Genomic DNA, 25141 nt, shown 5'->3' with positions numbered 1-25141 from the left:
ATGAGTCACGACCGTTCCGTTGTTTCTATGTTTTTTTTGTGAACTACCACAAGGAACCATTATAGTTTCGCCGTGTACGTCTGTCTGTCCGTTCGTCCGACTGTCCGCGGTTTAGCGCAGAGACTATTGTACTACTAATAACTTTAAATAGTTTAAAAAACTAAAAAACGCTCTTAGCACGCACTAAAAATTACAAATATTGGATTTAAACTACGTGACTATTTTATTTCGTATTCTTGATATGGGTCATTTGATATCCATGTCATGGGGGTGGATTTTAAACAGCCAGTCTGCCATCTGGAGGAGGCCGCCATATTGGATTTGTAATGACGTTTCTTAGCTAGTCATGTATTGTCATCGCAACGCAGAGAGTGTGCAAAATTTCATCCTACACGAAGACCGAGAAGTAGGTCAAATTAAGATTATAAGATTTGTCTTTCCTTCATAGTTACAAGCTTGGGGAGGCCGCCATATTGGGTTTATAACGACGTTTCTTACCTAGTCACGTAATGTCATCAGAGCTCAGAGCGTGTGCAAAATTTCATCCTACACGAAGACCGGGAAGTGGGTCAAATTAAGATTCCAAGATTTGTCTTTTCTACATAGTTAAAGTGATTGGGTATGCCGACGTATTGGATTTGTAATGACGGTTCTTGGCGAGTCAGGTATTATCATTAGAACTCAGAGCGTGTGCAAAATTTCATCGTAATTGACAACCGGGAAGTGGGTCAAATTAAGATTACAAGATTTACTTACATACATAAATACAAGCTAATACGCGGAAGACAAGGTAAAATTGGATGAATAGTTTAGGCGCTACTAAATACAAACATATAGAATGCTTAAAATATAATTCAATCAAATTTATGTAATTTATCAATACAGAGTCAGCAATCTAAAAGTTAGCAATCGCAATAACTCCCACGCAGTAGCAAAAACGTTGCAACTAAACGATTTAATTAACTAGTTTGACATTGAACGCGTTTTTTATCTTTACCTATCTAAACTATTGCAATCAAATGTTACAAATAGATAATACGATAGATAATTATCGTTTCACGTTACAAATAGATAGATATTACGCTAAGACATGATACAAATTGCCAGATATAAAAACGGGAAAATTCGAAAATTCTGGCTAAGTTCTTTTTTTAACCATGTTTTTTTAATATGGCCAAGACTTTTATCCTATTATAAATGAGAAAGGTCAATCATCACGAAATCTCAAAACCACTTTTTGGCTTTTGAAATTTGGCAGGGAGGTGGCTTGTAGTTAGTAAGTTTCCGCTAAGAACAGATTTTGCGAATAGAGCCGGATTAAGGAGGTCGAAAGGCGGACGCGGACGTCTGCTAGTCTATCTATATACTGATATTACTAGGTACGTAAGTCTATGTGCCTCAGGGGTCATTGAATAATTTATTTTTTTAACATTATAGCCAAAACCAGCTTTAAAGCAATCTGGGAAGTGCAAGCTGCATATTCCCCTCTCCTATAAGGAGGTCAGCTAAGCTATAATTTTATGTCTATGTCTACGATCATTATGGTCTATGGTCATTGGAAATATAGACCCTCAAATGTTATTTTTAGTGGTAAAAAAGAAATGATAGATAAATATTCGCAATAACACAGTGACAGGTTGCCTGGTTAAATTGTGGCCAGACCACATTTTTCATACAAAATCTAGGAAACCATGAACTAGATCAAAGGCAACTTAATACAGTTCAATAAACCATAAAATAAGCTTTCATTTGACATTTTAGACAACTGGAGTATTTATATAACAATAGGGATGTTGACAGTTTTTTAAATTGTATATAAATTAAAAGTATACTAATAACAAAGCAATTTTGTAAAAGTAACAGGGTATGTGCGATCATTACTTTCGGAGCTACAGGGATTTAAAGGCTCAGATTTGCAGCGCTGCCGCGGATCCCTGAAAAACGCTCCATACAAAATGGCACGATTTAGTGACGTCGTTGGCTCGCTGATCGTTAGGTTTGTATGGGCGTTCAAACAAAATTACTAATATCTTTGTTATTTGTGCGTTTATGTTTATAGTTCATTTATTGAAAAATGTCACATTTAATGTAAGGAAGCTAAAACTGTATGAATTTTCATCTAATTACGATAAAAGATTTTAATAGATTTTGAAATTTTATTATCTTATTTATTTTTCAAATATCCAGACAATCTTTGCTTTTTATGTATAACATAGTTAACATTGCCCTTATTCACCCGAATGTATCATAAAATTCAATATATTCAAACCTAGTCATCATCCCCATTACTGTTTATATTCGGCAACCACACAAACACAGTTACAGTATGTGCCATTAAAATAAATTTACTAAAATAATAATCATTTAATACTATCCAGTCGCAAATTTACCACTCGTAGGAAACCTTTTTATTTCTCATCCCAAATAAATAACAGATGAGGGTATATATTTCTAATACCGGATCTCGTACTATTTGAAAACGTAACGTTAAACAAAGCGAGGTTTCTTAACAATGATAAAGCCCAACGCGACTTTAAATCGATCAATAATAAAAATAGATTAACAAATCCACTACTACCGCCATCTATTGAAAGGAATCTGAACCGATAACTCTCATCAAATTTTTTTTTTCTGTTTCAAACAACCAAACCAAGTTCTGTTTTAGAAATAAAAAATATCAAAAACAAATCAATAAAAATAATATTCAAATCAGTGAAACAATTTTATATCTTTAGTTAAAAACAACTTGCGCGCCACCTATTGCGAAATACTTGTACTATCCCTGATATACCATGTTTATCATTTTTTTCATCATTATAAATCCATATTCGGCCCACTGCTGTGCACGAATATCCTCTTAGAATGAGAGGGTTTAGGCTAATAGTCCACCACGCTGGCCCAATGCGGATTGGCAGCCTTTACATACGCAGAGATTGAGATAATAATGATAGTGATAATAACAGAGCATACAAAATTTACAATGACTGTAAGTTTACCAGTGATCATTAAGCAGTGTTTTTTTATTTTTTATTCTTTACAAGTTAGCCCCTAACTACAATCTCACCTGATGGTAAGTGATGATGCAATCAAAGATGAGAGCGGTCAAACTCGTTTGGAGGAAGATGGAAATCCACACCCATTTTGGTTTGTACATGGTATCGTAACGGAATGCTAAATCGCTTGGCGGTACGTCTTTGCCGGTAGGGTGGTAACTAGCCACGGCCGAAGCCTCCCACCAGCCAATAAGTGGTCGGTATAAATCCTTCATTCTTATAATAAAGAAAATGCCACGACATAACACTGTTATATAAGAAACATATTTTTTTTTTGAGAATATACAGTTCTTTGTTTTTATTATTTGCTAGATACTGTGTATATATTAATGCATTTCTCAGTATTTTTTATTACTAATTCCCGCCACCCCACGTTGGAACATTGTGGTGGTTAAGCTTCTTATCTTATCCACTGTCCTAAAAGTAGGGTGGCTTGACCTTGTAGTGGCCTGGCCATTAAAGAAGGCTGCCAATTATATATCTGTGTGTGCGGACCTCATTTGTGATATTAATGAATGTAATAGTAATATTATATATAAGAAATAATAATATAAACATGTAAAGATGTTTTTTTTTAATAACAGCTGAGTTTCTTTTTTTAGGGATTATTATCATCATCATGATATGCCTCAGTATAAACTGCATTATTTACTTGTCTATAAAAACTTGAACTAATAGTCTTTATAAATCAACTAAATCAATAAACCAATAAGAATATTTGCCATATCTTTTTAAATATGACCAATATTGCCATTCCCCTCCAACTAGTCGGGTACGACTGTATTGGGAGTGGGTACAACAATAGACCAACGGGGCGCGAATTCCACCCCTCGGTGATGAATCCGACCACTCTTACTGTTGAGCTATTGAGGCTCTTTTACTTTTTTATTCTTTACAAGTTAGCCCTTGACCACAATCTCACCTGATGGTAAGTGATGATGCAATCTAAGATGGAAACAGGCTAACTTCTTAGGAGTAGGATGAAATCCACACCCCTTTCGGTTTCTACACGACATCATACCGGAACGCTAAATCGCTTGGCAGTACGTCTTTGTTGGTAGGGTAGTACCTAACCACGGCTGAAGCCTCCCACCAGCCAGACCACCGCATTTTGTAAATCCACCGCGCATACCACATAGTACAGAAGTCGTTATAAACCCATATTGGGCTCACTGCTGAGCTCGAGTCTCCTCTCAGAATAAGACGGGTTAGGCCAATAGTCCACCACACTGGCCCAATGCGGATTGGCAGACACACGCAGAGAATTAAGAAAATTCTCAGGTATGCAGGTTTCCTCACGATGTTTTTCCTTCACCGTTTGAGATACGTGATATTTAATTTCTTAAAATGCACACAACAGAAAATTTGGTGGGGCATGCCCCAGACCGGATTCGAGCCCACACCCTTCGGAATCAGAGGCATATCCTCTGGGCTATCACGGCTCTCAGTACAGAAGTACAGTTGAGTAATTTATGAATCAAGTACTTTGGATGTAAGTTATGATTGTCTTTCCTCTTCTATCATAGGCTGCATCATTACTTAACAGGTGAGATCACAATGCCAACTTCTAATTAATAATCAACAAATACTAAAAAACTCAAGCTGCTAAGCAATTTAGAAGTTTATACATCTGAAATTGATTGTGAGTCTAACTTTCCTTACCATAAGTCAAGTAACAAATTTCACTCACCGCTGCTCCTGTGACTGTTGGCTCATCATTCCCAGGCCTGAAATAAAAAAAAATAAACTTAGTTCTCATAATCAATCACACTATCATTACAAATAAAGTAGTGAGTTTATTTTGTTTTTTTTTCTCTGGCTTAGCCACTAAATTTGTTACGACGCTAGAGGTTACTCCTCAGTCAAAATATATGATCATGATCAACATGTTCATACACACTGTGTCAATACAGAATCAATGTTTCATTGTGTTAAAATTACACATGTGTGTATCACATATCATTGGTGTTAAATATTTTCAAAAATATGTGAGTCTACCTTGTCCTCCTCAAAAAAGGACAGATAATTTTGTTGGTGAATTTGAGTATTGTACAAGTCCAATAAAAGGTCAGGGATACTGAAAAGGTCTGAGATACAAATCCTTTCAGTATCCCTGGAGACATATGATGTGATACTTCCTAAAACAAGTTGACGCTCATGTAGTTATGAGACCCACTCCTTAGACCTCAGCCTTTTTTAATGGCCCATTTCAGGGTCAGGCCTCCCTCTTTATAGGAGAGGGGACATGGAGATTGGACCCACTGGCGTGATCTATTTTACCCAGGATGTGATTTTTATAGGTTAACCACCAGATCAGGAGGCAATTAGAGTTCCCAACTACTAAATAAATAGTTTTATAGGAATACTTATTACTAAGAATTTCTATTTTGGATAAATATATTAAAAGTTGCACAAAGGAAAATAGAAAGAGCAACATTGAATATTCGTCTTTTAGATAAGTACACAAAACAAGAAATCAAAAGGAAACTTTGAACAAAAACCATGGCCATGAAAAATAAATGGAATTGGGCAGGGCATAAAATGTGCAGAAAGTACAGAAATTGATGTTTGGTGCCCAAACTATAATATCTCTTATTATAGTTTGGGTACCAAACATTAATTTTCCAACACCAAACACCAAATTCCATCCCTATGTCATTGCTAAAGGTTTGAGTAATCTTCAGCAATGACACTAGGTCTGTACGCTTTGATGCATACAGTTTGAGGTCATCCATGTAAAGCAAGTGAGATATGAGCTCACCACCCCTGCGAAGGCGAAAGCCTAGCCCTGAATCCCGCAGTAGAGTACTGAGAGGATTAAGAGCTAGACAAAACCATAGAGGGCTGAAAATACCTCGCCTAATCCCTATCAGTTCATTCGATTCAGAACACTCAGAAGCGCCTGGGTGACGAAGGACTGTCATCCACTGTCTCATACATGACTCAAGAAAAGAGCATAGTGTTGTATCAACCTTGTACAACCGCATGACCTCCATGAGCCATGAATGAGGCACTGAATCAATCAGATTTTTTTGTTTCGCCGAACCTGTTGGCAAATAGCAGTGTCCATGAGGAGAAGTTCCTTTGTACCACGAGACCGGGCGTTACATCCATTCTGTGTTGGAGCCAAAATATGATTTGCATTTATATGCATCGCTAATTTTGATGACAGAATGGATGTAAGGAGCTTGTAGATGGTGGGTAAGCATGTAATCCGTCGGTAGTTTTTGGGGTCTGTAGTACTTCCGGATTTGTGTAGCAGGAACGTGACACCAGTTGTTATAAATGTCGGTAGCGATCCAGTGTCAATGGCATTTTGAAATTGCACTGCCAATTTATTAGGTGTGAAATAAGTGAAATAATGACTATTGATTTATACCCCCATTTTTAATTTGTTTGTTGGAAAACAGTACTCATCAAGAAAGGCTGTAGTATAGTAGAGTATATGCGTCCAACATGGCACCAAAAGACCAATCCGAAACTTGAAGAGTTTGCGAGAGACTTTTAACTGGAAATGGAATGGGTTATAAAAATAAATAACAAAAATAAATAAATAACCTGACTAAAAATGAAAAAAAAAACAATAAATTATTGAATATAAATAAATAATTAATAATAAATATAAATACCTATTGCTACTCCCCACTGCACCACCAGATGCCAAGTTAGCGGCCTCTTGTTGCTGCCCACGCTGATTGGTGAAATCTCTTGATGGTAAGACGTCTCCCACTTGTCTACAAAGAATAGTATAAGTTTCAATATCTTTACTTTGACAATGTTTATTAGAAACAAGTAGATCGAATGGAGAAATAAATTATTTCTTAGTAATAAAGTTTAAATCTAGTTGGAAAAGGTTTTGATAAAGTGAAATAGTAGTGTCCAACTTACATAACTCTCCCAGGTTGTGAACCAGACAACTTCCGCAGATGTTTTTGTTCTTCATATTCTTTTAGCAAATCTCTCTTGTAAGCTCCAAAGTCGACTGATAACTCGTCATCGGCAGCTGCGGACGTCGACGCGGAATAGTCTTGCGGACGTTGTTCAGGAGTTGATACGTTCGATACTTCTATGCCGTTTGCTTGGTTTCTCGCACTCACTGTGTCACTCGTTGCTTTGGCGTTTTCTTGTATAGGCTGCAATTTATCATTAATTGCGTAGCTCCTGCTGAGTTCGGACTTTGGAACTTCAAAGAGTTTGTCGACAGAAGTGTTCATCAGTCTACTGTCCTTCATCCCCGTCAGATGGAAGCCACTGTAGGAGTTGGACAGTGGGACAGGGAGCGCATTACCAGCGTATCCAGCGGACGCGGCGTCGATAGCTGACTGCGCCATTGCGATGGGAGGCCGCAAAATCCTGTCGGTCAGCGGCCGTAGTGAGCGCGACATGACGTCTGCGGCGGACTGCGGCCTGCGGAACACCATCTTTACGTGCGGGAAAGTGCGCGGCTTGATCGGCGTTACCAGCATGTGCTCGGTCCACGACGTGTGCAGCGACGGACGCTCCAGTTTCTCCACATCCACGCTGAGCGATGTATGCTCGAAGGGAATACCAAATATCTCCAGAGGAATGGACTGAAGCCACGCTTGTAAGCTCAGGTCAGACTTGCCGAGTCCAGGCACATCAAGCAACTGCGAGAAATTGACTTCTGCTGGCTGGGCCTCCTGCACACCTGTCGCCTTGCTCTGGCAAAAGTTCACGCAAGACTCGTACAGGATACCTTTTATCACCAGCTGCATCAAGCGATCGTTCTTAGCACTTTTGGGCAGAGAAGCGTTTGAAGTAGGCTTGCCAGAAGGCATGAAATTTTCTACAAGAGGATATACCTCCTGGAAGCATTGCACCCTTGCAGTGCTTGGATTCCAATTCTTGTATTGCTCAAGATTTGTGATGCTTGGTAAGGTCAAGAGCAAACATAATTTTGAATACTCTTCTTTACTTGGAGCAAATTTCTCGACTTCGCCAAGAACATCTACTACTTCATTGACAATACTCAGTATACTATCTGGTTCTTTGATTTCCGATTTGATGCATAATAGTTCAATATATTTTTGCCGTAAAATGATATAATGGAATTTATTGCCTTGAAAGTCTTTTAATGGGCTAAGTGGCTGTATAAACTCAAGTACATCGTCCCACTGGCCATCAAGGATGAGTTGTCGCAAAAAAAGGACATCATTAGGATAGTTGCTATTAATTACTCCAGTCTCGCGCTCTAACGAGAGCTGTGTGATATGGAGATCACGCCGATTGAGAAATTCTAAAATTAAACGAATTATGTCTCCCTCACTTATATTTAGCTGTAATAGCGGCATATTTGTAGGCTGTCTGAAACAAAAGAAGTTTTAGTAATCACTAAACATATTTTGTACTAAGATTAAATATTACTGATAAGGACATGTTGATCTTAAGAATTAAAAATACAGACAAGAAAGAACTCAACTGAGCACCATAGCTGCACAATGTGCTTGCGAGAATGCATGCTGCATGTTACCATAATGTAAGGTCAGTTTTTAGTGTCAGTGCATGTAACGTAACTAAAAAGCAAACCATTTAATTTTCTGCTCTACTGATCCATCATTGTAATGGAAGATTTAACAAAATCAACCATATAATGATCTCTCATGCATTACAATATGACAGTTAACAGGCTTAAAATACAAAATCAAAAAATAGAGAGTTTTAACTACCAATAAAACTTACCTATTATTTTTTCATCAATGTCCGGAATCCATCTTGAGAGAAGCACCCGTCTTTCCTTGCCGGAAGTCAGCTAATATCACCTCTCCGATGGTGGCGCCCCCTTGCCGCAACCTAATACCTATGTACAAGTGACCGTAGCGAGCCGAGTGAATGTTCGCCATTATTATACTCATGATGCACCAGGTAGGCCTTACCTGGATTCCGGACATTGATGAAAAAATAATAGGTAAGTTTTATTGGTAGTTAAAACTCTCTTATTTGTTTCGTATCAATGTCCGGAATCCATCTTGAGTGAAGTGTTTGTTATCACCTGGTGCTCGCAAGGTTGACGCTTTAATGTGAATTATACTGAAAAGTATTTTTGAATAAATGAAAATTCTCAATTTTGAAGAAGAAATATACTCTTAATATGTATATTGACTTTTAAACTAAGGACTTTAAAATTAAGGAATTTGATAGTGGCACTAGGTAAACCAGTTATGTATACCTATTTTAGAATTCATAATCAGTGATTTTCTAGAATTCTAGATGTTAGTAATTTTTAAAAGTATGTACTTAAATCTGACTTCCAAATCCGTCCGAATTTCTAGAAATGGATAGAATCTGATGAAATTTGATTTGCTTTACAGATCTTGTAAAAAAATTTTGTTTAACCTATTATTGTTCAAGATGCATGCGTAACATAGCTCCTAATATTAATAAATTAGTTATGTTTTGCCATTCAGTTACAGCAATACAAAGCAGTTGCCTAAACCCATAAACCATACTTGGATTTTTTACTGATTATACGGAGGATGAAAATCCAACAAAACTCTATTGCTTCTTAATGATACTCTGCACTTTAAAGTCCGAATATGTTAGCCAACATGACACGCACAGGAACTAGGATATGTACCTATAAATAATCTACTTACCACAACCCATCAGACAGATTGTGCCACATCGAAATGTAATTTAATATCATTAGATTCATCATTCTGGCGATAAATGAATTTTAATTTAAGTGCAATATTTCTTCTCCAATAGTTGATGACTTCGTAGTGAGACCTCACTGTAGCAGCATGGTGGGTTCAAGCTCCATATCCCATAAGTAGGCAGGCCCGGCTGATTATGCTGAGGGTAAATGAGTCCGGTAGAAGCGAATCCTTTGCATGTATGAGGTGCACGTCACTGCTGTTCATTGTACTAGTATCTTGATTGATAAAATTATAACAATCCATGCTCAACAGTGAAAAAGCCCTTACTAAGCTGGGTGTAGAAATTATTGATTTTGTCAGGATCATGTAAAACTATATAATACGGTGGTAAGTTCAGGATACCAAATTAACTTCTCTTCCGATTTCCGGTATTGATACCAACATGAAGAAGCATTAATATAAGCCCATCTCACCTACTAGTCAAATTAGTAATTTTTTTTTTTTTTTTTATATTAGGTACCGATTTCTGTATTGGCATACTTTTGTCATCCAAGACAGATAGCAAATTATTTGTCCAACATTGTAGAATATAAATTCAATGGTTTGTGGGATACACCATTTCTTTACATCCGTCTCAAACTGGCTTTATCATATGATTGTAGCGGTAGCGCCGGCTGGATATTGATAACTGCTGCCCTTGATCAGGTCAATCGATCAACATTTCTAGTCACTCAAAATCGGTGAGGCTCAGTAGTTATAATCTTGAATCACTGGGGCATGTGCATCTGTTTGTTTTGTGGTGTGTGTATGTTCGCCAGATTTAAAATTTTTAAATTTAATAGCTTTTCACTTAAAATGATTGGAATGATTCCGGTGGCCGTGTACGATGAGGTTTGGTGGAAGAGACAACCAGTTGTGCTTCTTTAGTACACATAACGTGTTGTTGTGTATAAGGCTTACTAGTCCTGATCATCTGCTCTCGAAAGGCTATTCAGCATGAGTAGTTCCTACACAAGACGCTTGTTTTGGGCGTGTCTCACACTTGAAATAATATAGCTGTCGCACGTCAAAAAGAAAAATCATTCTGACTAAGTTTGCTGACTCGAGAGGACAACTCTGTATTAAACCCGTCCAGGAAATATTGAGCTATTATATAAATATTTTATTTGTCTAATTTTGTTAGGACCTGATGTGACTGCTAGATAATTCTGTTCTGTTTATATAAGCAATCCACGTATCGGTTATAGATCTGAAGAAGCATCTAAGCACTTTGCAATCGACAATGCTGATAAAGTATCGCAGTACAATTTCTTGTGGTGTGCGTACCATGCGAGTCATTCGTCCAAGACATCGTGAATTTCATGTCATTGAATTGCGTTTTCAATCCACATCTAAAAGCCAATATGAGTGTGTGTTGGCATGGCCAATAGGTGTTTTGCCGGATCTATTTTGCCAAATGTTCTATAGGTATTCTTGACCTATCAATCTATATCTGGGCACAACGGTATAGGAATAGTCGCCCTGCTACACCTACGTTGACTTATCGGCAGCAGTCGATTGAAGTATTGCATTGTCCAACTGTGTAGCCTGCTTATCCGTCCTAGGCAGTGCAACAGGCGTGTTGTAAACGTAACCTGTTGACTTAGCTGCTCGAAGGACTGTGGCCCAACACACACAGGTCGCAAAGGTCAGCCTCTCTTTAAGAGATTGATATTTGTCAGAGAGACCACCTGCGACTAAGAAGCTGTTGCTGAAGCGCTGTTGCGTAGCGTTAAGCACTTCGACTCCGACAAGGGGACTTTGCGTTGCGTCTTGCGTCCCAGTTTGCCAAGAAACTCGAGGCAAAGTATCGGAGTCAGCATAGACTTCTTGGAGTTGGTTATCCATCCTAATGTTACTAATGTATAAGGACTGTAAAGTCCTTATTGTGAAAGGGACAGTCCAGTTCATAAGAGATTAGCATTGCTTTACCTCTTACGTTTAAGAAGATGTCGCTCAAGTGTTTTGCATAGCATTAAGCACATACGACTCCTACAAAGACTTTACGTTGTTTGTATCCAAGTTATGCCGACAATCCCGAGGTATTGAGTCAGTACCAGGACCGACTTACAGTCTGAAGGGTGTAATCTAGAAAAGGTACACCTGTTCCTCGATTTCTTGGAATCGTGCAACCCAATTCGTTGTTATTGCAAAGGTTTTTAGGTGTTTATGGACCGAATATCAATTAGGCCAGCTGAAGTAGCTGCTGTTTGTCTAAACTTCAGTGCTAATCGAGTCCGAGAAATATGCGGTGCAAAATTGGTTGCATAGGCGAAAGCGGTTTTTCTCTTTCCATCAGTTGCGTTCAGTTAAGTTAAGTCAAGATTTAGGATTGGTCGGAATGTTTGGTTCAGTCTTGGTACCAAGACCAAAATGGACAAAACTGTATTGCGCCAGTTCTAACATAAACATTACGTATACCTGTGTAGCAAAAGTTAATAGGTATTGAGTATACATACACAGTGTACGTTTTATGTCTGAAACTCTGCATGAGTAGAAACTAAAACTGAAATAGGTATATGATATGGTCTGAAGATATGAACACCATTTAAAAATGTCTGATGGTCCACATATTTCAATCTCAAATTTTTTTAAAACATCCGTCTTAAAATGTAAAAATGTTTTCGTTACGTTAGCTTGAATTATCGGTAAGTATAATAGATGTTGTTCTTAAATGACACGCTGAAGAAACAAGACAGTTTTGCTCTGTTTCTGGAACTAAGTGTATCAAGTGTAAGTTTTTTAGCCCCCACCCCCTTGTTTTGAAAATCGCTTTGCACTTGGGAGGAATTTTATACAAAACATCATATTTAAAATTTTCATTTCACGTAAAAATAAATTGATAAAATCATTTCACCTACCATTGTTTTGTACTTGTATGTATAGATGACCTTTTGGAGTAATAAGTCTAAAGTCTACTAATATTTATCACGCTTTCTTGTAAAACAACTATTTGGCAACTTAAGAAGTTTTACAAAGCTGCGAAAGAACATTCCAGTATATTTGAATGCAATTCTTTCATAATTATGTACCTCTAAACGTTTTCTTTCACACTAACTCCGGGTGTGAATGATAAAATGTGGGTACCCACATTTTTCTTTTAAGTGAAGAAAAGTCGTAACAAAGGGCATATAACAATATATATTTAAAGGGCATATCAATACTCGTATTTAAAACGATGTTTGAATAAATTCATGAGGTTTATGACTCGCCTTAGTAAATAGATTCCTATAAAGTTGCAACAATTTCGTACTAATTTGCAGACGTCTTAAGCCAAGATCAATCGTTACTACCATCGCTTTGTCTGTAATTGTACACGTATTTTTCACTATTTGTATTCATAGGATTTGTTGAAAATGTGACGTGTTGTAATAAAATTTAAACTGTACGTAACTCACGGTTTGCAAAGCCTTACATGCTCTGCGCTGCGACTTCTCATAGGATCACTACCGCCGCTGCCGCTGGAACTCGACGATGGAGAACGTGCACGTTTTCATTTCACTTTTAACAAAATCACTTACGTTTTCCATTTTCGGAGAGGTTTATTCACACAGAAAATATAAAATATGCACCTAATATGTAGGTATAAATTGTTTTATCCGTGATCACAATGGCTGACTTGTGAACGGCGTGAAAAAACGACGCTTAATGGCGAACATTCACTCGGCTCGCTACAGTCACTTGTACATAGGTATTAGGTTGCGGCAAGGGGGCGCCACCATCGGAGAGGTGATATTAGCTGACTTCCGGCAAGGAAAGACGGGTGCTTCTCTCAAGATGGATTCCGGACATTGATACAAAACAAATAATGAGAAATTTCACTGTATAATCAGCTCATTAAAAGTACAATATATTTTCTTGTCCAACTATCTTAACAAGCTAATACAATCTCATTAATATCACTAAATTTCTGGATATTGTATACAACTAACAATCATACTTTGATGCATGCATACCCAAGTCAACATGAATTTCAAGTATCCGACTCAAAATATAAATATATCTATAGTTCAAAAATATAAATAATTGTGTAGGAATACTTAATATTTCACATTTATGAAATTATTGCAAATATAAATTTAAAGCAGAAATTATTGTTAACAAGATAAAGAATATTTTTGTGTGTAGATGAGGGTAGTTCAACAAAAATAAAGCACATGGCCAAATTTTGTTGTATTTAAGTTTATAATTAAAATAAATCAAAAATATTATCGTACAAATGTTCAACAATTAAAATAAAGGAAAAAAAATATAGCTGTAACTTATGAAACTTATTGATAATGCTGATGTTGGTCGATTGGTTGGTGGACATTTTTAAATATCTTTTACATTTTTACGTAGTGAACAAGTAAAATAAATATTGTCCGTTAATAAACCTATAATATTTAACTAACAATCCAATTCCGATGCAGATCGTTACTTTCACCCACACTATTTGTTGATAATTTATGTTCTGAGCGAAAGCCTCATAGATGCATATTTAACGAAATTATTAGTGCATCTCTGACAGATCTTACATGCCGCTAGGAGAAATTGTATCTAGAAACTTACAGTTACGATTTCAGTTAACAAAAACACCAAATATAAAAAAATGTTTCACCGCCTACACGATATTTCGAGCTCCAATAAAGCAATCAGCAAGACATTTACATTAGGCTTCATCTAATATATAATAGCATTATTAAGGGAAAAAATACCGAATGAATCGCCAAATTAGTTACAAAATAACGTATTTTATATGAAACATCTCAAAACAATTTATCGACTCACCAGTAAACAGCTTTATCCGCAAATCTTCTTTGGCCAGAAACGAAAATATAGGTATTCTTAAATCTTAACGGTCAAAAAAATCTTTGAAATACTAGTACATTTTTATGTCTAATTGTTGTAATATTTAATTATTGAGAATCGAATTTTTGTCGCCATCCGCTTAGGTTTACAGCAGAAAATGAGCATAGACAATACACCATAATGAGAAATTGGGATGGCGATCTGAGATTGGTTAATTGAAGAATCGATTTTTGAACCCAAAAAAAAAAAACGATCTTTTGAATCGATATGTAGTACTGAACCGATTCTGTGAATCGATATTTCACCCTTGAAAATCGACATTCGATATTTTCTGTTTTTCTCGGCTCTATCATTCAAGCAAAGTTCTTTTGAATTTCTTTGTGAATTGATTTATCAGGTTACGTTACGGTTATATATCCTATTTTTCATATTATAGAATTATATTTACATGGTATAATCAAACTTCTTCAAAAAAAATCGATTTATTAAAAATAAATGTTTTGGATCTTGATTTTTGATAATCGATTTATCAGTGTACGTTATGTAGAAGTATGATTATGTATTTTGTTTTCATAAATATTTACATCATGTACTTCAAAAATAAAAACTTTTTTTTTTAATTTATCTTTTAATTTTAAGTCTCGATTTTTTAGCGAGTTGATTTATCAGGTTCCGATTTGCATCGATTAAAAAGTCGATCTTTCTCCGAAAGAATCGATTTCCGTATTGAGACATTAGAAAAAAATAAGATTCAAGAGCAATAGACTCATCTATGGTCAAGAGTCAGGACCACCAAAGAGTATTTAATCACTGAAGACCACCAATAGGTGTCAAAGACCAAGACTAAATCCTTAGACCAATTACCTTTTAATGGACCGGCCTCACTAGTTTAACCCTGTGTCAAAAATATATGATCACGATCAAACGTGTTCATACAAACGAAATCTATAGATTTATGAATCGATATTTCACTGTGTTCAAATTACACAGGATATTATTGATATTAAATATTTTCGATTTGTGAGTTTACCCTCTCAAAAAAACGACTTGGTTGGTGAATTTGAGTTCGGTACAAGTCGAATGTGATAGACCAGTGGATGTGACCTCTGCCTCCGATTCCGAAGAGTGTAGATTCAAATCCGGTCCGGGCTTAGACCATTAATAAATGGACGTGGTTCGCTAACCGTTACCCCTCTGGCAAAGATCAAAAATCTATGATCTAATGCGTTTATAAAAACTGTTGCTACAGAATCGATGTTTCATTGTTGTAATGGTTTTTGTCGTGAAAGGAGCTCCCTAAAAATGCCGGTTTGTGTAATTAAATGGCATAAAAAACGGTCAAAAATTTGTAGTTTAGTAAAAGATGGAGTAACGTTTCATTTGAAAGTATTTAAACCTTAATTTTATCAAATTTTTAATAAAAACAATTTATAAAAATAATCGATTCTTTTGACGAAACAGCCAAACATCGATCAGTAATCGAATATTCTATGTATTTAATCTGTGGATAGTCTAAGCAATGTCACAGTAAATATGCAAGCAGTAGTTTGACTTCATACTAGAGGTCGAAACGCGAGCTATACCTCAATTTCAATTTCAACTTACTAGTTAAAGAGATTTTATTATGAATGTTATTTAAACGGGTAGGTACATACCACGATAAAACGACGAGATTTTTATTGTCGATATTTCGACCCAGTTGCATGGATCGTGGTCACGACGACAGCCACACAGCCAAAAACGCGAGGTCGTTGAAAAAAGAAAAAGAACAAGAAAGAGGGTAGATCGATTCTGCCCCTAACAGCTGACTTCACTTCTCATCTCGCAACTTCAGTCCCGTCGTGACCACGATCCGTGCAACTGGGTCGAAATATCGACAGTAAAAATCTCGTCGTTTTATCGTGGTATGTACCCGTTTAAATAACATTCATAATGAACAACCACGAAATAAGTTTAAAATCATTGAGATTTTATTAATTAGAAATAAAACGAACTCACTAACATACTAAACTTAAAACAGATACACTAACAATATACTAAACCGAGGGTTTTGTCTGTGCAATTATGGACGAAGTTATAAAGACGAGAAACTACCGGTAACACATTATGAAATATGGCACTCTAGACATCTGTCCAGTGTGTCATCGCCCTGGGGAGTCCCTCAGGCATATTGTGTCCGGCTGTTCTCACCTTGCTAACGGCGAATACTTGCACAGACATAATCAAGTAGCCAAGATAATCCACCAACAGCTTGCTCTTCAATATGGCCTTATCGATTTTGAGATGCCTTATTATAGGTACGACCCAGCGTCAGTTCTTGAAAATAGCAGTGCATTGCTCTACTGGGACCGAACGATTATCACTGACAGGTATATTGTAGCCAAGAGATCCCCGATTATTGACCGATCGATTAGCACTATATCAGTGCTAATCGATCGGTCAGTGCGTCGTGCAATAATTGTTGATATTACAGTTCCACATGACGATAATCTGGTTAAAGCCGAAAAGGAAAAAGTATCAAAATACTTGGACCTTGCTCACGAGATCACCGCCATGTGGCATATTGAGTCAACTATTATTGTTCCGATAGTTGTTTCAGTCAATGGTCTTATAGCGAAAAGCTTCGACCAACACCTTAAGAAGCTTTCGCTTAACTGTTGGATCAAGGGTCGGATACAAAAGGCAGTGATTCTTGAGATGGCGCGTATTGTGAGGAGGTTCCTCACTCTGGAGCCCTGACCACCGGTTGCTTGGGCACTCAAATGTCCCACAGCGGGAGGGTGATTTTTTTTATAAATTTTTAATAATGTTTTGTATTTAATACTTATATTGTTAAAAATTTAAAAAAAAGAAGCAATAAATAAATGAGAGTAACTTAATTACTAACAAAGAAAAAAAAAATTAAAACTGTTACTCTTATTAATTGAAAAACTTGTTTAATGTAAGGAATAATAAAGGCTTTGAAATTGAGAAAAACATAAGGGATTAAAGGGCTAACATAATCTACGGAACCCTACACTGCGCGTGGCCCGACACGCACTTGACCGGTTTTTTAATATTTGGTCACGTAGTGTAGAGGTAATACCTAGATGGCATCACCAAAATAAACATATGAATACGACCTATCCTTCAAGGTCATTGATTAGTATCAGCCTTATTTAAATCTACCAATCAAAAAACAACACGCATTTTGTTGATCACTTCGTATTTTACTACAATTTACAAAATATTTTATTTGTTTACATAAAAAAAGTATATTTACAATCACAAAACTAAATGGAAATACAAAGTTGGCAAATGTAATTAAAATGCTGGAGGCAGGCAGCCCTATCACATGTTTACGTACCGCGCGCTGTAAGTATTTATTTCAAAAATACGGCCGAGTATACTGCTTGTATATATTTTTACTGTGCACAATGTGTTTGTTAGTGTGTGTAAAAATTACGCGTGTGTGTATTGCGAGTCAAATTTATAGTTGTGTGTAGTGTATGGACACAGAAAATACTTAATGGTGTTAAATGTTTTCGATGTGTGAGTTTACCTCGTCCCCCTCAAAAAATGACAGACTTTTTTGTTGGTGAATTTGGGTGCGAACCGCGTCCAGTTATTAATGGTCTAAGGGTCCGGGGTATGCACCTCCAACTTTTCAGTTATGAGCATTAGGAAATTAGGAGAGAGCGTAGTGGACTATTGGCCAAACCCCTTTCATTCTGTCAAATTTGTAATAAAAACAATTTAAAAGAATCGATTCTTTTGACGGAGCAGCAAAAAATCGATTAAGTAGTCGGATAATGTGTGAATAGTCTATGCGTTGTGTTTGATAGTCTGTGTAAAAATTACGCGTGTGTGTATTGCGAGTAATATTTATAGTTGTGTGTAGTGTATGGATACAGAATATATTTAATGGTGTTAAATATTTTTGATGTGTGATTTTACCTCACGCCCTCAAAAAACGACAGACTTTTTTGTTCGTGAATATGGGTGCGAAACAGTTCCATAGTCAAAGGTCGCTTAGATCACTTAGGTATATATTGTTCCTTAAATTCTGTTACTCTGTTATCTATTGTGGATCCATTGATAATTGTTAATTTGTTAGATCTGTGATCTGTCGGATCCTCTATTAATCTGTGGTCGGATCGGAGCTAAGGCGGCTAATCAAAGAAATTGTGATATTATTTGACGGAAATTTAGGCATTTTCAATTTTCCAAAATTAGTGAAAATGGAAGAAGAAGGAGAAAGTATTTTACTTCAAGATAATTATTATCAATTACTGAATGTGTCTAAGACGGTAAATATTTTTATTAATTTTATTCATTTCATAAAATTATTTTATCATTTACCAATATTATATAACATTACAAGCTTAAATACTAAAAAAATTAAATAGAATTAATATAGTCATAGTACAATTTTCATACGCACCGCATACATATCTATATCATCCTTTAGTTTTGAGTGTTACACAATATCCCAGAAAATTTTGAGGTTATATCCATGATATATGGATATCATTTTCAGTTTTTTCTAAATTTTACTATTTTATAGTGATCTTATCGTCGGATTTTCAATAGTGAATCTTATTGTGTCATCTGACATTAAAATATAGACTGCAGAATAACATTGTACTATGAATATTGGATATGTACATATAAGATCAATTAATTAATTAATTAATTAATTAATTAAAACTTGAACACATATTCTCTACAGACTAAGTTAAATAATCTCTTGCCAGTTGATCGGACAATTATTAGAACACTATCAGTCATCCACTAGTTTTGTTAAGGTTAAAAAAACATTCCTTATTGGTAATAGATTGTTTAAAAATTTCTGTACATTTTCATATTGTTATTTCTTTTTTATTTTTTTTTTACAAGTTAGCCCTTGACTACAATCTCAACTGATGGTAAGTGGTGATGCAATCTAAGATAGATGCGGGCTAACTTGTTAGAAGGAGAATGAAAATCCACACTCCTTTCTGTTTCGCTAAATCACTTGGTTGCCTGAGGCTGTAATTTGTCTAAATCTATTGTGTATACAGAGGAGGCTTCTGGTAGAAAGGATACCAACCCTATTTGCAGATGTAATTGAAATCATATTACTTGATGTGTGCTCTTAAACTAAGGTGATACTCTGGTATAAGTAATGGAGGTAACTCAACACTTGTGCTCGCTCAGGAGGTTCTTGCCTGGTCCATCATAATAACTAAGCCTTTTAACCCCTATTTTAACCCTGGACTACAATCTCATCTGATTTTAAGAGATGATGCAATTTAAGATGGAAACAGGCTAACTAACGGCTGAAGCCAGCCAGACAGCCAGACCTGAACTAATTAAGAAAACATCAATTGGCACAGTCAGGGACCGAACCCAGGACTTCTGTCTTGTAAATCCCCTGTGCATACCACTGTGCCACAGAGATTATCTATATTACTCAATATTATGCACAGTTTTGTAATCTAGCATGTGATTTTTGTTTTGTTATATGTATTGTTTGGAAATTAGCCAAAAGCTAATTGACACCCAGGGAGATCAAAATAGTTCCACAAATAATGAGGCTTTCTATTTGTAATGGAATTTTCAAAATTGGTACAGTAGATCCAGAGATCCCAACAACCTGACAAACTTTACTTCTTTATAATGTAATATGTTTTAAAATAATTATTAGAAAAAACTATAAGAAAGCATAATTTATATTATACAATCAAGTGTTAATCACCATGGTTGAACTTTTTTCTAATTTAGATCTATTTTTCAAGGCCACTTTGGAAGAAATAAGCAGTGCCTACCGCCGCTTCTCGCGCATATTTCACCCAGACAAGCATAGTGCAGATCCAAACAAGCAAAAATGGGCAGAGCAAATTTTCAACAAAGTAAAGGAGGCATATGAAGTGCTTTCAGATTCACACAAAAGGGCCATATACGATACCCTTGGTATGTTTAATTCAACTTGGAATTTCAACTGTTTCATGAGTCCTGTAGCTATATATCATACATCTAGGTTTGGCTAGGCCCCAGAAAGCATGCATGGGAAACTTTCGAAATACTTTTTATTTATCAAACTGGAATGCTAGGATATTCTCAAATAAAGGTTGATTATTATTTTCTGGACAGCAGTGAACTTGTTTGTGTCTTATGAGATGAATATCTTAGCATTCCATGGATTCACCGTGCAGGTGCTGAGTCCATCGCGTGGTAGAGAGAAAAACACTAAGCAAAGTCCAGGACTTGTGACTACTGGATGTAGGGTTAAGGAATTCCTAGACAATCAATCAACACTCCCCTTCTCTGCTCGTGTTGTTCTCCCTACCTATCCAAATTTCGTTCGTTCGTCATCAACCCATATTCGGCTCACTGCTGAGCTCGAGTCTCCTCTCAGAATAAGAGGGGTTAGGCCAATAGTCCACCACGCTGGCCCAATGCGGATTGGCAGACTTCACACACGCAGAGAATTAAGATAATTCTCTGGTATGCAGGTTTCCTCACGATGTTTTCCTTCACCGATTGAGACACGTGATATTTAATTTCTTAAAATGCACACAACTGAAAAGTTGGAGGTACATGCCCCGATCCGGATTCGAACCCACACCCTCCGGCATCGGAGGCAGAGGTCATATCCACTGGGCTATCACAGCTCTGTCCAAATTTGGTAAGATCCTATTAGAGCAGCTTTGGATACTCGTTCTAATATAGAACTAGCTGCACTTCTTCTTCATTTGCTAGAAGGGTTTTAACAATATCATAAACAAGAAAAGGCCAAGTCAGATGTGACATAAGATAGTTATCGTAAATCCAAGCTTTTTTGATATTGCTTATTGGCTGTTGGTCTACCTTATTGAGATCATTAATGAAATTATCCTCTAGAGATGGTGTAAGTCCTTTGTAATCTATCTTTATACCAAGAAATTTAAAAGGCACGGCAATTGTGGTTACTTTTTGGTCACTAATAGAGAGTCCCGGATTGTAGGAAGTAAATTTGGTATTTCGTCTCCCCAGACATAGGCAGTAGCATTTACTTGGCTTTATCCTCAGCCCCTTAGTCCACGAACAAAACTCATCCACTTCATTAAGTAGTTCCTGACAATGTTTCGGGTTACGCGTCAGTATACCAAGATAGTTATAGTTTGGCAACTTTATTCGTAACACTCCCGATGGTCCCGGGGGGCCGCGCGGAGACGCATTACACAGGGATCGTGTGAAACAGTCCCTGCTAAGTACTGACTATCCATCTATCAGCAATATATATAAGTATATATGAGTACATTATCTCACAGATTCCTAGAGAAAAATCAGAATGAGAAGTTATTAAAAACTATAATACCTCAGTGTCAAATTTCATCCAGATCTTTGCAATAGATATATCAAAATATAATATGCTGATTATGTTAATATTTGTTCCCTGGTTAATTAATTACAGTTTATATTTTATAGGTAAAAGGGGCTTAGAAGTAGATGGATGGGAGGTGATTTTCAGGACTCGTACACCTCGAGAGATCAGAGAAGAATATGACAGGTATATAATATATAAAACAGCTTTTGTATTGATTATTATTTGTCATCACATAGTACTTATAGAAGTTTAAATTTCAGATTTCTTGATATTGATCCCTAAGTATTTTATTAAAATGGGTCTCTTAGACACTTCAGGCACATACATAGCAGAATCACTAATTAAAGTAATAATCAGACAGTAGTTGTAAACTAAGCTTTTCGATATCAATATGACCAATATGACCATAAGTCTCATTCCCCTTCAACTAGTTGAGAAAGACTGTTAGGAATGGGTACGACAATAGACCAACAGGACTGATATTGAACCACCACCCCTTTGTGATGAGTCCGACCGCTCTAACCGTTGAGCTATTGAGGCTATACAATTCATTTTAAACAGTCAGATATGTCTGTATGAAAACAAAAATATATCATTTACTATGTTATGAATACTATTTTATGAACACAAAGGTTCTTACACTCTGATGTTGATATGATACTGTGTGTGTGATGAGAATCCTATTGGTTTTGTTGCTATTATTGTTCCCACTCAAATACATTTTATTCTGACTAATTGGAAGGGAATGAGAAAAAAGTATGGCACATATCCTTAAAAAATCTAACTTTAAACACTGACAAAGTAATTTTGAAGCATAGAAAATATTTCAAACCTAGTAAATGTAATATAAAAATTCCAATAAATGTAATATGGTTACTTTGAAAATTCCAGACTAAAGAGGGAGAGAGAAGACAGAAGGTTGCAGCAAAGTGCAAACCCTAGGGGCACCATAACACTTTCTATTAATGCAACAGACATGTTTATGAAATATTATGATGAATATGATATTTTGTAAGTACTTATTTCTTTTTCAATTTTATTTCTTATAGTTAGGCCCTTGACTACTATTTCACCTGATGGTGATGATGCAGTGTATGATGGAAGCGGGCTAACTTGTTAGGAGGAGGATGAAAATTCATACCCTTTCGCTTTCTACACGACATCATACTGGAACGCTAAATTGCTTGGCGGTACATCTTTGGTAGGTTGGTAACCTCAACCTCAACGTCTAACTGACAATTTAATTTATTTATTGTTATTTGTTCATGAATAAATAAATAGTATATTATTAAATGATACACTAAAAAGCATAACATTATTGTTTTCAGAGAAGACTCGTCGATAATTCCAAGTATTGAAGTATCTGGTATGACGATTCAACAATCGATTGATGCCCCCGTTACTCTCAGAAACACTGTCACATTGTCGGGGAATATTTCCACACAAAATGGCACAGGTATTAATAGTAGATTGTTAACCGAGGGTTGAAAAGGAGAAGGTAAAGCAGTCGTCCAATTTGAGAGTTGTGGCTACTTACCGCTAGGCAGCTCTCTCCAAGACGAATGACTTACGTTAAAATCTCGTTTCATCCTACTCGGAGAACCACTAATGTTGGAGAATTCATGTTTCCTTTGATAGAACACCTAGATTTTTTAGATTTTTGTGAGATAAAAATACTGGTTCACATTTATATGGTTTTAAAAATAAAACTTCAGATAGCACTCTGCACCTTAAAAACTTCTTGTTAAATCCACCGTCTTGGTAAGAGAGAAAGAGAGAAAGCGCGAGAAGAAATGAGACGGCAAATGGTCGTTCGGAAACAAATATAACTTTTTAATAGTAAATACTATATATATAATATATAGTATTTAAAATTAATTGTCATTATATTTTTTTTAATCATTACCTATTTTTTTTTAAATTCCGGCACTGTTATGTCACAGATTAGTATCCCGCTAATTTATGTCGAATTTTCAAATTTTATTTAGGAAACTCAACACGTTATTGTTGCGTCTTATTCCGATTAAGAAGTTTGCGCTAAGTTTACACTGGCTGTTTAGAAACTCACAAGGCTGTAGCATTTTTTTTTATAATTTGACGTCTGAACAGGCTATATGGTCAATGATCTTTGCCTGTCCCCAAATTTAGTTGGGGACAAATTAAAAAAAAACACAAAGCTCTTCACAGCTGATGACAGCAGTTTTCGTTTTAAAGTTCATTCCGGCCCTTAGTTGGGACGTAATATGTATGAGTTATTCCCTCCCTATGGAGCGAAGCAATATTTTCCACCCAAACTCAGATCAAAACAACACTACTTTCCGAGTATGAGAAATGAAAAATTATGTGTAACATTTTTATCAATATTCTTGTTACCCTTTAACTAGTCGGAAGAGTCTGTGAGCAGTGGATATGAAAATGCAAATCAGTCTGGATTGAATCCACAACCTTTAAATTTTGATTCAGGCCCCGTTTTTGTGGAAATATTAAGGCTTCAATGTTAAAATGCACTTTATTTGAAATTGCATATAAAAATAATAATAATATGCTTCCGACCGACTTTTCGGTCACGACGGCTAATCTCATGGTGAGATTAACCATGTACGCAGTAGATATTAAAGTGCACAAGTGTGTACGAAAGCACTGGTGCACTCTCTCTCTTCCCTCATTCTCGATGTCCGATGGGATGGCAAACCGACGCCAACTTGCCAACTCTAGGCTTTTTCTTGTAAGAAAAAATTTCAATAAAGATTTAAATGAGAAAAATTTACTGTTTTCAGGCACAGGTTCAGTTACCATGTCCAATAGACATCTCAGCTCAGAACGGGGTTGGACTGAACTTGAATGTGGTATTGGGAATGGCCCAGTGATTGGTTTCAAGATATTTAGGACTTTATCGAGGCTTATGTTCGTTAACTGTGGCACTGGGCTGCAATTCACATCCAGAGGGATTGTACCAAGCTTCGTGTCTAGTAAGTCTCATTATAATAAAAATTAGAGCAGGTATTGAACAAAAGAATTCTCGTTTAAGTTTTTTTCCATAAAAGGTATCCTCATAGCTCAGCAGGCCTAAGGTGCGACCAAAACAAGATATCTCGTAAAAGATATATTGAAATGTCAACCAATAGCAGCGCAACTGGAAATATTACAATGCCTTTTGTTGCGTTGCGACGAAAGAGATGGGACTGGGACTACTCCGCCGCGATTGGTTGGCATTTTGTATATTTCTTGTGTTAATATTGATATTGCGATATGTTGTAAGTCGCATGCTAGGCATACTGGCCATCAATATCAATATATAACCTATTATGCCC

General features: G+C 36.3%; 2 protein-coding genes across 7 annotated transcripts in view; one reads left to right on the top strand and one right to left on the bottom strand.

The window, feature by feature from the left end:
* The window catches only part of LOC112048035 (WD repeat-containing protein 47), a 57963-nt gene extending 43295 nt beyond the window's left edge, over positions 1–14668 (bottom strand). For 2 of the 6 annotated variants that reach the window (XM_024085380.2, XM_024085379.2), the window contains exons 1-4: positions 14480–14667; positions 6942–8378; positions 6683–6787; positions 4744–4780 (exon numbers count right to left, since the gene is read on the bottom strand). In XM_024085380.2, coding sequence (XP_023941148.2) covers positions 4744–4780; positions 6683–6787; positions 6942–8365 — 1566 coding nt within the window. In that variant the 5' untranslated portion in view covers positions 8366–8378; positions 14480–14667. Of the gene's footprint in view, positions 1–4743; positions 4781–6682; positions 6788–6941; positions 8379–8753; positions 8919–14479 lie in introns of those variants that run through there. The other 4 variants (XM_024085375.2, XM_024085376.2, XM_052890756.1 and 1 more) reach the window with 4 other exon arrangements.
* A 3930-nt stretch (positions 14669–18598) lies between these two features.
* Positions 18599–25141, top strand: part of LOC112048028 (dnaJ homolog subfamily C member 11) — a gene marked incomplete in the record, with an annotated part of 25539 nt that continues 18996 nt past the window's right edge. The window contains 6 exon segments of the mRNA XM_052890764.1: positions 18599–18789; positions 20260–20434; positions 21932–22013; positions 22722–22841; positions 23159–23286; positions 24608–24799. Coding sequence (XP_052746724.1) covers positions 18721–18789; positions 20260–20434; positions 21932–22013; positions 22722–22841; positions 23159–23286; positions 24608–24799 — 766 coding nt within the window.

This window comes from Bicyclus anynana, chromosome Z (genome assembly GCF_947172395.1).
Source record: "Bicyclus anynana chromosome Z, ilBicAnyn1.1, whole genome shotgun sequence".
Lineage (NCBI taxonomy): Eukaryota > Metazoa > Arthropoda > Insecta > Lepidoptera > Nymphalidae > Bicyclus > Bicyclus anynana.
The sequence above is the reverse complement of the archived record's forward strand: the minus strand, read 5'-3'. Positions and strand labels throughout refer to the sequence as shown.